This window comes from Falco cherrug, chromosome 1, assembly GCF_023634085.1.
Source record: "Falco cherrug isolate bFalChe1 chromosome 1, bFalChe1.pri, whole genome shotgun sequence".
Classification (NCBI taxonomy): Eukaryota; Metazoa; Chordata; class Aves; order Falconiformes; family Falconidae; genus Falco; species Falco cherrug.
The window spans coordinates 76,234,940-76,250,683 of NC_073697.1; the positions used below are offsets into that span (position 1 = coordinate 76,234,940).

Genomic DNA, 15,744 nt, shown 5'->3' on the forward strand with positions numbered 1-15,744 from the left:
ATGTTATCATTAATTATATGTAATTATCAGATATGTTTTAGTGAAATGAGTGTATCTGCTCAGCTATGATGTGATCTTTGTTAGAAAAGAATAAAGGTTGTTCTTGGCAATGATAATCATTTGCTGTTTCATGAAAATGCTTGTGTTTTTTCCCTTTCCATGCTCAGATACCACGATAGGGGTAGATCAGAAGAGGATGAAGTGCTACACAGAATGGTAGATGCAGAACCCCTTTAGCAGGCTCAGAAGTGTAACAGGGAAGAAATAACCACGTACACTAAGCCTGTAAGGCCCCCTCCCCCCGCAAAGGACTGTAATCTTTAATAAATTTTCAGTCAGTTTCATTTGACATGTGAGCAGAAGTCTTCAGGGAGAAAATGAGAGACTTCTGGTTGATTAGTAATTTTTGATACTGTTTAAAATACCTCTCAGTATGTGTCTTCATACAGTTGACCTTATAATGAACATTCACTTATTAAGTAGCAGCTATAGTGACAATGTCTTCTAGAATGGCTTATCAGTTTTTTTAAATATTGAAAGACATGTTATGCCTCTTTGCAGGTATGAAATTCCTCATCACAGGAATTTTTTGAAGGTGCTGCTGTCATTTTAAATATGTGATATTATCAGTTGCAATCAAAGCATATTGCAGAGCATAAAATCTGTGTCACCTTCTGTTCACAACTTTTCTTAAGAAAATTATATTTGTAAAGTCGATATGTTCTTTTTTTTTTTTTTGACCAAAATAGGTGGATTAACTATAGGTACCCATAATCCCCGCTAAAATATAATTTGTGTTCTCTTGAAAATTGCCTCATGATTATAGCTGTGTGCCAAGGGCAAACTGATAATTCTGGAGTAGCGAAAAACTGTATCTGAATACAATCTTCAAGTAAATCCCAAAACAGTGGAGAAAGAAAGAAAGGAAGGGGCAGGAGAGAAGAGACTGGTTCTCTGGAAGAAGGATGAAAGTCTGCTGGCAATATGCAGCCTGGTCCATATTTCTGCGAGGTTTATCTCGTTTTTGCAAGAGCTCCTGTGCAGAGCTTCAGAGCATGGCAGCCAAACTCCTGGCCCCTGGGAACCATGCACATACTTGATCTTTACCTGGCTGAGAGCCACAAGACCTGCACCACAGCTCTCAGGAGCCAGGGGAGGCAGCAGCTTTGGACCTAGGGTGTAGGCAGGAGGGAAGAGGGCTTCCTGGGGCCTTACCAGACCCTCAGTGCAGGGGGAGCTAGGTTGGGCTTGCAGCCCTGTGAAGCTCAGAGTCCCTGTTCAGGTCCATCTTTCTTTCTACTATCTAGAAGGCAAAAGTCTGCTCAAAGCTCTGGTTCAGAAAGGGCATACGTACCTGCAGTAGGAACTGGTACGATTCTGGATGTGTCTACAGGTGCTAGAACTGAAGTGCTTCCAATAACAGATTCAAATGAATTTTACTTCAGGGACAGGATATATTAAGATTTAAGTGGATACAAAGGTAGGAGGGCCTCTTGCAAGCAGTGCTCTTGGGCTTTCATGCTAAACTTTGTATACAAGAAAAAAGGGATAGCCTTCAGGCAGGAGGGAAAATGCATGCATCCTGCAGCCAAAATGTGCGGCGAGGGATTGTTGATGGTGAGCAGAAATTTCTTTCCTAATGCTGGCTCAGGCACACATGCTGTCTGCAGACTTTTGTTGTTACCCTCCTGGATCTTTTGCCCGAGAAAGGGTGCCGAAATATGCTGTGCTGTTGTATATGGCTGTGCTCACACTTGCTGGAGCTGCATCTCTTTGCAGTCCTGGTACTGTTTTGAAGGAGTATCCCTCCATGGGAGGGCACCCTGCTGTTGGCAGTGCTGTTAGGCTCTGTGTATGTACCCTAGGTGGAAATACTGATCAAAACTGTGCATCTGGGTACCCTTTCCTGCTAGTAGTGGTCAGGTGCTGGGGAATGGGTGTGTGTATGGCAGCCAAACTTCGTGGAAAAACCTTGTGTGGTTCCTGAAAGCTAAAGCTTAAAGCAACCGTGGCAGTCATTCAGTAAGCAAGCTGCCTTCTCCCGTGCTTTCTAGTCTTGGTGCGTGCCAAAGATCATAAATTCCTGTTTGTGGCTGCAGTCACAGCTGCAGTAAGATTTGCCAGCACAGATACCCTGTGCTGGCTTTTAAACATGTGCATGTTCTCAAAGAGAAGGTTTGTTTATATCAACCTTTTGTTCACAAAGATCCTTATATCTGGCCTATGTCCTGCAAATAAAGGGATCACATGCTCTAGTAGCCTTCCTAAAATAAGGGGTGGGTTAATGTACCCTGCTGCGCCCTCTTCTTAATGACACTGTTCTCACTGTTAATTGTTGAGGTCTGAAAACACATGTATTTATATACTGAGAAGTTTGTGCTTAGTATAAACACTTTCTCTATTTGTTGGCTTTCCTTTTAGCAGCTGCGGTTTAAAACCAAGGCAAGCCAAAACTTACCATTATTCTCTGGCATGTGATAAGAACTTGGGTGCCTGTTGTTGCCAGAACAAATGGAACAGGGGGGGCTGGTGTTGTTTACTTAGCTGACTATTTTTGTTTAGATTTGGGGTTTTTTTGTTTTTGAAGTCTGTCATGCCAGTACATTCAGTCCCTATCCAAAGCAATAATTTGCCTTATCACTCAGGAGCCTTGCTGCCAGGTTTACATAAGGGATTGCAGCCAGGCAGCCGACAGAGCTGCCCTCCAACAGCCGTGGATTTTTCGAGAAAACTGCTCAGAAACGGAGCAAAGGTCTGGAATGAGGTCAGTGGGGAGCTGGTGAGGGCAGTTGCCTTCTGCGTTGTGCAGCAGCAGCCTCTACCCTGAGCCCTCAGAGAAGACTTTTTATGTAAGGTGGTGTTGCTGTTTGTCACTTGCCTCTTTAGGTTGTGTTGAGTTAGTTTTTCCAAGCTGACTCATTTAACTTTGAGAGTACATTTGTCTCCACCCTCCTATGCAATCAATTCCCTTCTTGCTTGCATTGTGAGATGCTGGCAGTAGGAACTGCCTTACATAATGAGTTGTTAAGAAAAGCATTCAGTTTTCTAAAACCACAGCCACAAAGACATGTGATTTATGTGTTTCTCCAAGGTAGGTGACTGTGAATGGCAAGGCAGGGTGTGGTCTGAGCTCTTCCTGGGTTCTTCTCCCCTGTCTGTAGCCAAGATGTAATGAGAGTCACAGAAACGTGTAATTATGTAGATTTTTTCCATGCAAGTCACCTGGGTGGATTTCAGTTTACTTTTACAAGCATTTGCCCTTTGTCTTCCACCCTGCACAGGTTCCTCGTTTAGATTAGGCCTTGTCCATTATGCTATTCTAACCTTCCTCTAGCCATCTTGTCTTTGCCTCTTTATGCAGCATTTACCTGGTGACAAATTCTGGCTTGTGGAATGGAGAACATTTTGAATTTGATGCCCGACCTGTAGCACGGAAGCGGAGGTTCATCTTGGAAGCAACAGGAATCATAAATGACACAAAGGTCTCACGACTGTTAGATGTAGAAAGCAGCACTTTAATGCCATAACGTGCATATGGAAACAAAAGTTCTTCTTTCAGTCCATGAGCCAAGTATATTAGTTTTTTCTTGTTTCCTGGGACAGCATCCAGCCTCTTCAGAAACCAGAAAGGATCTACAGTTAAGTTTACAGCAGTTGAGTAACAAAGCTGAAGAACACTGACTCCCTTTCTGTGTCTCAGGCATTGCCCTCTCAGCTAGAAGGATCCTTTATCTTGTCGTTTTGTTGGTTGGGGGTTTTTTAATCTACTTTTGCTGTGAGGAGAAAGTCCCTTTGTCTCATGAGGCTTAGTGACTTTCTGATACCAACTGGGTCAGATAATAGTTTTTGCTGTAGGAATTAAGGTGCAAACATCTGTGATACTTTTGAAGTAATTTTCAAATGAAAAGATCAGTGACCTCATATGGGAGAACACACAGTGGATGATAAGGAGTTTAAGCCAGCCTTGGAAATCCTGTGCTTTTAGAATTTGTGTTTCCAAAACCCAAGTCACCCATCACTAACCTGTCTTACCAGCAACGAGGGAAAAGGCAGAGCCTCTGCACCATGACTTGACTTATTTTTATGGCAGTAAGTGAGTAGTTCCCCCTCCTGCAGCTTCCTTAGCCTGTCTCCTCAGGTGGCTGGTGCCTTGTGCAGCTAAGGCGGTTCAGCAGAGCGTGCCTGTTTCCCGCAGCTTTGCAGAGTAAGCAGTTTTCTACCACCTGAAGCAGTGAGGTACTCCTTCCTGTGCAGCTGCCCAGAAGGGACCTGGGCTCGTGTCCTGCAGGCAGTCCGCAGGAAGATGAGTGGGCAGAGGTCACCGAGTTCTCAGCCAGGCTTGTTTGCTGCTGCCATTTCCTGGTTCAGCTGAAAGAACTGTGCACTTGGACGCCGTGTTCAGCACGTTGCGGTGTAGGCTGATGGAGTTCAGCTGGGACTTCCCATGACACACATGTATATTTTTAATTAAAGCAGTCAGCTGGCTGTCTAATAAGAAAAGGCTGGGGGTGGCAGGGCAGGGTTGTCACTCACTGCTCTTGTCACTTTGCTTTCATCTGTTTGTCTCTGAGCTGTTTCAGTGCTGTAAAATCCTCCTCTTTCATAGCCAGTGGCCATGACAGATTTCCTCTCATTTTTTCTGTTGTGAGGAATGTGATCCCAAGCTGACTGCTTATCTACAAATTGCACTTTCTCACATTGGCTCACTGCCTTCCTCCTGGCCTGAGAGGGCTGCAGTTGCAAAGTGTGGAGATAGTCGCATTTCTGTACAAAAGCTTTCCTTTTCATTCTGCACCTGCTGCAAGAAGTATATTTGCACTAGGGATGATTGCAAAGAAATTACTAAAAGCCATTTGGGTGTTAATGACTTCCAGTCATTAAGGCTTTGACAGGATTCCTGGAAACAAGAGATTCCACCACCAATTCCTCAGGCCCTTTCACAGTCTGCAAGCTCTCAGCATTCAGAAAGTTTGAGTCATGTAGGGAGGGATTAATAGCTAATAAAGTAACATTTTTATTGTCCTGCATTATGGTTAGGAACCACCTAACCACCATGAAATAATTACTGTCTTGGCAGCACTACTAACAGTGCACCATGTTTTATAAAATTTATAGATCTTTCCTTCAAAAAAAAAAAAACCTCAGAACTCTGGAAAGCATAAAATTGCAAAAAAAATCAAGTGGCCATCATTCTGAGAGGGCTACTGAGCATCACAGAAAATAAGTTTCCTCCTGTCGTTAGCTTTTGCTGAATTTATGCCCGTTGGGTAGAAAAACTTGGACTTTTCCCAGGACTGTGAAGGCGGGTTGGGAAGTTGCAAGCTTATAGACCTTTCTCTTGTTGTTCTGAACGTTGTGGGTAACTAAACGTAGGCTTATGCTGAACTTTGTTTCCCTTCAGTGTCCACTTGTGCCACTCCTAACATTGCTCGGACTGCCCTGCAGCAGGATAGGAATGTGTTTGTGCAGGCTGGACACGTACAGAGCGGTTAGACATGAGGCTGATGTTGCAAATGAGGGGCACAGCAGTGAGCTGCACTGATTGAGCCCAGCATCGCTGTTTCTGGCTGTGCATAAACAATAATTTGTGTTTCTTGATGTACACACCGCTGGGTGCAGGAACAAGCCCTAGGACTGGTCTGAGAGGGCTGTGCTTCAGTCAAATGCAGTCAGGTTTTAATAGACCTGGTCATAGTTGTCTTTTAGCCAGGATCTCCCTTGCTTCCACGGCAGATGCATCGTCCTGCTTTAGGCAGAGAGATGGGGTTATTCTCACCCAGCTCACTTTTCTCTTAGTGCCTTCCAGCTGGAGTTGGTCTCTCCTACCTAGTCGTCTTTCGCCTCCACCTCTCCTGGGAGCCAGGCCAGCCGCTGGGACATTGTGCAAAGGGAGGACTCCTTTCGGTCACATAATCAGCTGCAGAAGAGGAGCTATTTCAAGAGGGTCTTTCTGGAGGGTAGCTCTGCCAGACTGCCTCCCTTGCCAACGCAAATGGCAATTCATCTTTCAGTGGAGTAAAAAGCCGTCTGCACCAAACATGAATGTGCACTTTGCTCAGCCCCTTCTGATATGGTGGTTATTTTCGTAAGGCTAAGGGTGAACTACAAACATTGCATTTCAAGATGCTTTAGAAAGCAGGAAACATGGGGACTGCAGAGGCATGGAGTTGAAAGGATAGTAATTTTGTAGAGGATTGGAAGGATGGTTTTGGAAGGTGGGGAAGTGTGAAACCAGTGACATTTTTGGTAGGGAATACAAATAATGCAGGGGTTACCAAGGGCTCATTTAATTTCTTTTGGAATCTTTTTGCTGAGAAACGAATGCTTTTTCTTCAGTGTTTTCTATGACAAACATTTTCATTGGTCTGAAACAGCTGAATTTTTAAAGGGTGTTTGTGCAAACTGTTTTATAAAAACAACAGTTTAGAGGAGTGGGACAAATTTCATTAGACATTAATATTTAGGAATTTCATTAGATCAGCAGAGCTTTGGAAAAAGGCTGCTTTGAAAATAACGTGTGCACAACCAGACTCCTGCTTGTTTGCTTGCTCTCTCATGCTCTGGCACTTGAACTGACCGGTGTAAACGAAGAACCTAGTGACCTGTCGCACGGCATGCTTTACCTTGTTCCCACAGCGCATTAGCTGGCACAGCCATTCATTACTTGGTGCTTTCCCAGAAAACCCTTTAGGAACCTACTCCCAATCCCTCCCCCTTCTCCAGGAGGGAGGCCAGGAAACTTCTGGGCTGTCCCATGGGGCGAGAGTCCTTTGGAACAAGTTAAAGCGGCTGAGAAGCGGGTGTGGCAGTGCTTGCAAAGGACACTGCTGCTTAGTGAAGAGCAGCCACAGCAGCTAATCCAAGTCTCCTGGGAGCCTGGGGTGTCCCTCTCCATGGGAAATGTGCTTGCATGCTTATCTGTTGGCTGAGATCAGGAACTCTTGAGAAGCTTTCAGCTTGGTGTTTACTTTTCTCCTGTCCCAGCAAGTTTAAGGAACAATTCTGGAATACGTTTACTCCTTAATAGCTTTTACCTAGCTTTGTTTAAAAGGTAATTTAGCCTCCAAGTTGCAGGAAGGAACAGAAGAGCTTGCAAAACCCCAGTATATTCCCCACAGATATGCCAACAATACGTCTATTTCTATGCCAGTGCAAAAAGGGAAAGGGTAAAATGAGAGCAACCTGCTTCTCTGTTGGACAAGAGGAATATTAGTTAAGAAAATTCTGAAAATTACATCTGGGCTGTTTATCTAAGGCTTGGTGTTCTTAAACAGAGGCAACTAAGTTGTAATAATGTTAAAAATCTATCATCATCATTGATGAATTTTCAGTAGTTGGTTATCTTTGCCATTTAAAAATGTCTCATTTCTAGTCATAATTTGTCTGTCTTTGACTCCCAAGCATTGGAGCTTGTTCAGCCTCTGAGTACTAAGTCAAGTATTAATGTTTACTGCATGCATAGGCTCTTCTGTTTGAAAAGCACTAAATGTGTGGGGTTTAGTTCTTGTGTTCCCTGCATGGTTGTCTCTGAGCACTCTTGAGTTTTACACAACTTGCTTGAGAATGGGAATTCCTGAACTGATCAGTCTTCTGTAGCAACCATCCCAGTAGGAAATAATACATATACGTAATACACCTTTTCCACACAATATTCATGCTGATGCCTCTGAGAACAATGTTAATTTCTTTAGCCACACAGTCACTCAGGGCTTGTGTAGGAGTGCTGATCTGGTGTGACGTTGTATCCCCAAGTAGGACCCATCCCCTTGCATATAGTTCCCAGATTGGACTCTTCTATGGCTGTACTGAAACTTCTAATGCTGGCTTGCACACAACATAAAAAAACAAACCATCGGTATTATTTTACGTTTCCTTTCAGATCGTTGATAAAAGCATTAAGTGATATAGGGCTGACTGCCAACCTTGGAAAGTCACTGTTAGCACTTACCCCCTTTCCGAGGATTACCCTCTTACTAAATTATGTTTTTGACATATTAGTTGCTCTTTCTTCCTGTTTGTGCTCTTTTGGACAGGGCCTATTTAATCCTCTCTCTGCTTTGTTTGGACATGAAGGGCTACAGTTTCCAGATATGGTTTCTATTTACATGTGACTTGCTTATTTCATGTGTGCTCACAAATCTTCTGGCCTGAGGGAGATTTTCCAGGTTATTTATTATTTATAATTGCAGATGTTTGTATGCACAGATACTCTAAAGAGAAAAATGCATGTATCAATGTATGTATATGTACATAAATAATGGCATTTAGAATTTTTGTATTGGTCTTATTTTGAAAAGTACATTCTTTAATTTTCAGTCTGATGATATCTTTGCTTTGCATTTCATGTTTCTGCCAGAGGGAAATTATTGCGTAACTTAGTAAACACTGTGGGAATACATTGATGGTACTGAGCAGAACTCCAGCATCTTAAAAACCCTCAGATTTTATCAGACCAGGCAAGATCTTTTTTTTTTCTTTCTTTCTTTAAAAAATAGTATCTGATTTGTGTATGACAGTGCAGGGAGGCAAGGGATAGCTGCTTTTCAGGAGGCAAACGCAGCCACAACCTCATAAAATCCATTATCTAGATCACTTATATCTCATGTCCTCTGGTGCTGTTCACAGATCCTCTTGTTGCTTTATACACTGAGAACGTTACTTGATGTGCAGCTAAGTATGAAAAGGGAAGACAGAGGAGAAAGCACTTCTGTAATGATGATTGACAGGAGACTTCCTTTCCAAACATGTGTGCATTCTTTAAACGTTGATGGTGGTGGAGAAAAGTCATTATTCATATTTAATTCCAGCCAGTGTCTTTTTTCCTTTGTTGAATCTCAGTAAGAAATTTGCAGATCAAATAGTTTGAACCCAGGTGTTGCCTTGGGGTAGGTGCTGAAGTGTGGTGGCATGTATTGGTATTTTAGGAGGGTTTGTAATTCTTGTTTTTATTTGCTGTCTGTTTTCCTGAATTATTCACAATACACTAAGGAGCATACAGTCAGTGGAGAGGATGCTGTGCCTTTCCTGAGAGAGGCTGGGTTTTTTTCCCATCCTCTGTATGTACGTTTGATGGTACTGTAAATAGCCACTGCAGTACATTGTGGCTGCCAGCAGATGAGTTTTGCCTTTCTGAGCAACAGGAATGCAAGAATTGTATGAAACCTGCAGAAGAGGTTTTGTTGTCCGTGTTTAATATGGGAGAACAAATTCAACCAGTACAAACAAATCCAAAACAAAATGTCTAGTCCCAGGTTTTATGCGTGATAACTCAGCCTGATTTAAGCAAGTTAAAAAGGGCATAAGAGGGCAGGGGGAGGGTAGGAATTCCTGCCTCTGTCAAGTAGCAAGTTGGCTTTAACATAAATATCTGTGAGAAGGAAGTGGAATTGTTTGAAGACTGCAGTTTTCTGGCAGCTTTTGTCTACCTGCTTTGTGCCACAAATACATCACTTGTGGCCCGTACCCATGAACAGGGTAGGTGAAGAACTAAGGAGTTGTGTGCTCCTTTAGCAGAGTGAGAGATTCAAAGGGCCCATGGAGACGATGTGAACTGAAGTAAGGTGATGTGTACCAGGGGGCGATTTCCTGCTGTTTGAGTAGCAAGTACTACTGCTGTTACTGACAGTTGGCCACTGTGCCCCAAAGTACTTACTAAAATTTCACTCTCTTTGACATTTCTCCACTAAAAAACTTTTATTGCAATATCCGCAGCTGCTCCAGAAATAATTAAAAACTTGAGAAACCAGCAGTGCTAATAACAAAAGTCCACCAGCTGCATTTTTCCACCTTTGATCTCCTTCCTTTTAATGGGTGTTGAAGTTGCATGCCAGTGGGTGTGCAGGGAAATGTGAGCTGGGGTAGCTCCTCTTTTTTGGCAGTGTTAGAAGCAGATGAGGATGGAGAGGAGAAAAATGGTACCCCATTGAAGGGACTCTAAAATAAAAGGACAGAAACAAAAGGTGGATCTGAAGGTACTGGTGGTACAGGGATCTCTGGGCAACTCTAATGTTCTCCCAAGGCATCTGGTTGATATCAGCATGATGCCATGAACTAATCTTCTGCACTTAATTCATAAAGTAATCTTTCTAGTTATTACACTATCTTTTTGTTAGTGAATTCTTTGTTGAGGATCTTAATACTTTTAAGCTCATTTATATGGGCAAGTCCCCCAGAAGTTATGACAAAATAGCTAGGGAATAAATTCAGAGCACAGCAGCTATTTGAGTTATTCCACTTCTGTTTATTCAGCAAGCTGTTCTGGAGAACTTGGGCTCCTTCCCCATGTAGATGGATCCTGAGTAAATGTGGAAAATTATTTTTTTTTAATTTGCATCCTGTTGATAATACTTGGTTTATAGAAGTGTAATAAACTATAAATAATTGTGTGCATAAAAAGAAGACTGGCCAGGAAGAAGCAATATGATTTATTGCCGAATTGTGAAATAGTACAAGGCCCTTTTGTTTTATACTGAAGCAGTTTTACGTATCAGAGTAAAAAAATCTTTCTCTTATGGTTTTAGTCACTTAAGAGCGCATATGGTGCATTTAATTTAACAGGACGTCATCAAGATATTCTTTTAATTGCCACAGATAAAAGCAGCCCAGATCCATGGTGGCGGAGTGCTTTATCAGCACTGCTGACTCTCCTGAAAAGGGGCCCTGTGCTGTGCCTGGCGCAGCAGAACAGGCTTGCGCTGAGGCAACAGGCAGAAGCATTACTAATGCACTTCTTCCAGCCAGCCTGCTGACAGGAGCAAATATTAAACAGTTCAGTGTACTGAAGCGAAGCCACTTCTCGATTGATCTCTGCATCTCTACTCCGTGCCACCACTCTCTGAGACCGCAGAAGCCCGCTGCTCTTGGTTTTGACAGAAGACATTCCTGTCTCCTGCTGAGAAAGGTCAGGATCGGTCAGACATCCCTGTGAAATGTCTGATACCCTTCTGCTAACCTGTGTCTGCTGCTTCTCCAGAAAACTGATGTGGCTCGTGTTTAATTCACATGATCTACATCTGTATGGAATCATCTGTATGGAAGTCTTAAACACGCAGGCACTAAGCTCTTGCCGCAGCATTGTCCCAAACCAGTGCCAGTCGTTGCAGGGGTTGAAGGTTGATGGTGCTTGACTTGAATTTGTGAAGACTGGCATGTCTGGCTGTGCCAGAATTAGCCATTAGGCTTTTACCACCTAAAATGTTGAAAGGATCCATTCTGTTATGCCCCTTCTTATCAGTTTGAGACTGTCCCCTTCCAGTGTGCAACTTGGAACACTGTTCATAGGCAGGGCAGCAGCAGAAGGGTTTCTGTCCAGTGTCAGGGGAAGCTGAAGGCAATTCCTTAGGCACTCTGGGCAGAGCAGGTGCAAAGGTGAAAAATAAAACTTTCAGTATGCTCCTTCAGTACCCATCAAATGTTCCAGTGCAAGACTTCCTTAGGGATTTTGTGCCGTTTGTTTCCTAAGGCTGCTGTGTCCTGGAAAGTGGCACAGCCATGGCGTGGGGTTCTTCTGCTACCTGCTGCGCTTCCCAGCCCTGAACTTCCACCACATGAAATGGCGTGATTCGTTGTTCCAGAAGAGGGTTTGGTCAGCAGCAGCAGCCACGGATGTGGAAGCAGGAGTGCTTGAAAGCGGCCCACTGGGAACATCAGTAAACTAAGTTCAGCCTCTGCAACACTTACCTCTTCATTTCAAAGGTGAAGGGGAGAGTTCTCCTCCGCGCCTCTTGGCTGCGTGACCACAGCGGCTGGCCAGCTTGTGGCACAAACCTGCTGAACCCACAAATTCTGAACCCCAGTAGCATCTACTGCAGCGCGAAGGGGGGGGTAAGGTCAAAGGCCCAGCAGTACCAGCCCCTATAGACACCTGTGTAGGGTGAATGCAGCAGCGGGGCTCGGTGCCGCTCGCAGGGGGCGGGCGGAGGGCCCAGCGCCGCCGCCGGGGGGGGGAAACTGGGGGTGATGGGATGGCGCCCGGGGTGACATTTAGGAAGAAGGGGGGGAGGGGGGGGGGTCGGGTTGTATTCACTGAAAGGGGTACAAGGGTAGGGTGTTGTTGTGAAAAGGCCTCCCGTGGTCATTAGCCCTCAGCTGGCGGCATTTCTCGCAGGTCCGGGACCGACCGGGCATCGTAAACCACTTTCGGTTAGCCGGCGGGGCGGGCCGGGGCCGGGCCGCCGCCAGCTTCGCTCCCCGGCGGCAGCGGAGGGGGCCGGGCCGGGGCCCTGGCGGCGGGGCGGGTCCCCGTCAGCCGCCACCCCGGGCCGGGCGGCCCCTTCGCCCCTCCCCGGGGCCGGGCCGCGCCGCCGGCTCCCCGCGGCGAGGCGAGAGGCGAGGCGGGCGGCGGCTCGATGGCCAGCATGGCGTGCGAAGTCATGCCGCTGCAGAGGTACGTGTCCGCCGGGGCGGCCCCCGGCCCCGGGCTGCCCGGCACAGGGAGCCGCGGCTCCGGCCCTGCCGGGGAGGGCAGCGCCGCTCCAGGCCGGCTGCCCGGGCGCCGGGGCAGCGGAACCAGCCGGCGTGTTCGCGGGGGCTCCGGGGGTGGGGTGGGAGCTCGGTGTAGCCCTTCCCTTGCAGGGAGCCTGCCTGGGGGTGTGGGGGTGCGGGCGCTGCGGGGCCCTCCCCTCCCGGGGGCCGTGCAGCCGTGGGGGAGCCCGGCCGGGCCTGCCCCTGCAGCCCCCTGCAGCCCCCTGCAGCTGTCGGCTTACACACCCGGCGCCGGCTGCAGCGGCACGGGCGAGAGGTGTAGTTTTTCTTAAACCCTGGGAGAAGTTAGGGGTTCAGCCCTTAGGAAAGGGCTGGTGTTCTTCCACGATGCCGAGACACACCTGCCTTCGGCACCGGCTGGGAGCTACCTGTGCCGGCATGCGTTCCTGCCCGCGGTCCGGCTGGGAAACGGCAGGGCACGGACCCGGGGGAGAGGGGAGCGGGCACAGGCCTTTTACCGAGTCATTCATTTCAATTTTTTTGTTATTGCTACTTTCAAAATTAAGCGGTCCATATCTCCCGTAGTCTTACTCAAATGGGCTGACTATCAATCTTTATGTAAACCTACCAAATAGTAATTCAGCACGCCGCTTCAGCACTGCGGGGGCAGGGAGGGGGGGTGCTGTTTCAGCAGAAGCTGCGGAGTTGCTGCTTGCTTGGACACGATAAAATAGTAACCGAAATTGCTGCCCAAACTGTTAATGTCTCGATAAAGCGCGGGGTCCACTGCAGAGGAGATGTGGAGGAAGTCTCCTTTGCAGTAGTGCAGTCACGGCGTTCCATGTTGATGACTGCAGAGAAACAGAAATGCGGTTTGAATGTCTTAAAGAAGTAGTCATAGTGCACCATTCCTATTTGAAGGACCAGTCTCACATAATATTTTTAACCTTTTCTATGTTCCCAAGGATCTAACTGTCCTAGCAGGAGTCATAACAAGTGGTTGTTACTGTGCTCTTGACTGTTCACCCTAGGGGAAGATAGGTCTCACAGGGTAGGTCTAATTAGGCTCTTTGGTTTTGTTTGTTGCAAGGGTTAACTCTTGATCAATTAGAAGTGTGCTCTGCACTTCAACACCAAAATTTTTTCTTCAAACTCCTATTAAGCCTTGAGCACAGTACAGAATTGTTTGAGCTTTGCTGTTAAAAAAAAATTATTCATAAAATTCTGTCGTCTTTTCCATCTTCTTGATCTGTTCTTACTATATGTATACTACACTTTTAGCACCTGATTTTCTTTGGACCTAGGGGCAGACAAGCATAGACTACTAGACCCCTTTACAGTTCTCCAGGTTGCATCTTTATTTTCCTGTTCTTCCTCTTGGAGCTTTGTCTCCTCCATTTTCAGTGCAGAGGTTTGCTGCAGAAGAGGGCCTTGCTGGCTTTGAGCATTTTTTTGCAGTTTCAGAAAGGTGGTACCCAGCAGTAGCCACCGGTTATGGGTAGCAGTATCCTTGAGGTTCCTGTGAGGTGGACAGGCTGATGGTGCTGTTTTGGCTCGGCATGGACAGCTTGTGGTACATGATTCCTGTTGCTGGGTCTAAAGCAGACTAGTGGCAACCTCCAGGTGCTGTGGCTTGGGGCACTTCCCAAGTTGAGAGCATGCACCTTCCTCTCTCAAGAAAGGGAATGAGCTGCCAGCAGTAATCACGCTTGATTCCCTTCCATGGTGGATGAACTCTCTCCTGCCCGTTTCCTGCAGGTGCCCCTCTCTGCTCTCTTTGGGCCACAGATTGCTGCCATGCTGTGCCTGCCACGGGAAACCTCCCGTGCTGAAGCGATACGAATGCATTTCTGTATGGCTGGTGTGTAAAACTTGGGAGAGGGAGAAGGGCTTTGTTTAAGCAGCTGTGATGAATACATAGCGTTTGGCACTAGAGCGGCAAAGTATTGTATCTGTTAAGGTATCTAAACTGTGAGTCTGTCTTCCTAAAAATCGTATAATGTGCTCTTACAGAGCCAAATGTATTATATGGTGTCATTTTATTCTATATATAGAAGTTTGTGGAATAGCACATGATGGGATATGGTCGCCTGCTGCAAGGGAGTGACAGTGGGGATGTCGGGGTTATGTTTCGTTGCATGGGAAGAGGTGGAAGACCAAATGTGTTGACCCCTCCACTGCAATAGGTCCTGCGTTGCACAAGCACTGTAAAAGGCATCTGTGAATGTCACACAAGTTGCACTACTGATTTTCCGTCAACCTACCCGCCAGTAATGTCTCTTCTATTGCTAATAGGCTAATGTGTTTTCTGAATAGCATTAGCTTACTTTAATAACCTAGATTCCTAGGAAGTTAGAGTATTACTAGTGCTGTTAATGTATGGGTTAATTCATTTATTCTAGCTCAGTCTGTTGCAGGTTTTACGAAAGCTGTGCCGAGCTGAAACCTGTGGTGGCTGCTTAAGAAAGGCGGGTGCATGTTCAGGCCTCGTTTGTGATCAGTGGCCTCTCTTGCTCTGCACTTTGCTGAAACAAATCAAAGCAAAGGAAGAATGAAGCCATCACAAATATTTTTAGAAAGTGCATCTGATAGAATTAGGGAGTGCGACTGATCTGTTTCTAACCCGTACAGTAGCAGTTGTCTGCATGGGCTGTCTCACTTGCAGTCCTCATCGGGGTTGTTTGATTTACCTCATCGGTTTGTTTGCTTGGGGGTCTTTGACAAATACCCAGTATTTTAGCCTGAGAACACCGTTTGTATTCCACTGGACTTTTTTTTTTTTTTTTTTGAATGATGGCTGTGTTCTCTTTAACAGATTAGTGAGCGTTTTTCTGTGTAAAGTTGTATTGTAAATAAGTCTGATCCTTTGGACTTTATCACTTTCTATCCAAGGTGCTGGGAGTGCTTGACAAGCCCTAGTGAAGTATGTTCTGGAAAACGTACGTGAAGTGTGATCTCTGAGGGTGGAGAGAACTTGTGTCTGATTTTTGTTTGTTTGGGGTTTGGTTTGTTGTTTTTTTTTTCTGGTGGAAGAATGAAGAGAAGTTCAAACCCGTGGTTCTGATCTTCCTCTACTCATAGGCTATTGCAAAAGGCTACGTGACTTTTTGGCCTTCTGGGCTCACATTTGACCCACAGCAGGGTACCCTGTCTTGTCACAGCTGTGACGTGATGGGTGTAGGAGCATGTGGAAGCACTTTCAGGGTACCACTGGGTGGATGGTGGTGAGGGCTCTGACAGAAAGGAAAATTATATGGAGATTTTCTGTGGTCTTTGCGGTCGGGGTATCCACCTGATTAAGCAAGAAAATATGAGTATTTA

General features: G+C 45.8%; 1 protein-coding gene across 9 annotated transcripts in view; it reads left to right on the forward strand.

Annotated features, from left to right (window-relative positions):
• Nucleotides 1–15,744, forward strand: part of FAM13A (family with sequence similarity 13 member A) — a 133,844-nt gene that overhangs the window by 60,324 nt on the left and 57,776 nt on the right. The window contains exon 1 of one of the 9 annotated variants that reach the window (XM_055702485.1): nt 12,276–12,385. The exons of the other annotated variants lie outside the window; for them this stretch is intronic. Coding sequence (XP_055558460.1) covers nt 12,348–12,385 — 38 coding nt within the window. The 5' untranslated portion in view covers nt 12,276–12,347. Of the gene's footprint in view, nt 1–12,275; nt 12,386–15,744 lie in introns of those variants that run through there. 9 annotated transcript variants of the gene reach the window in all.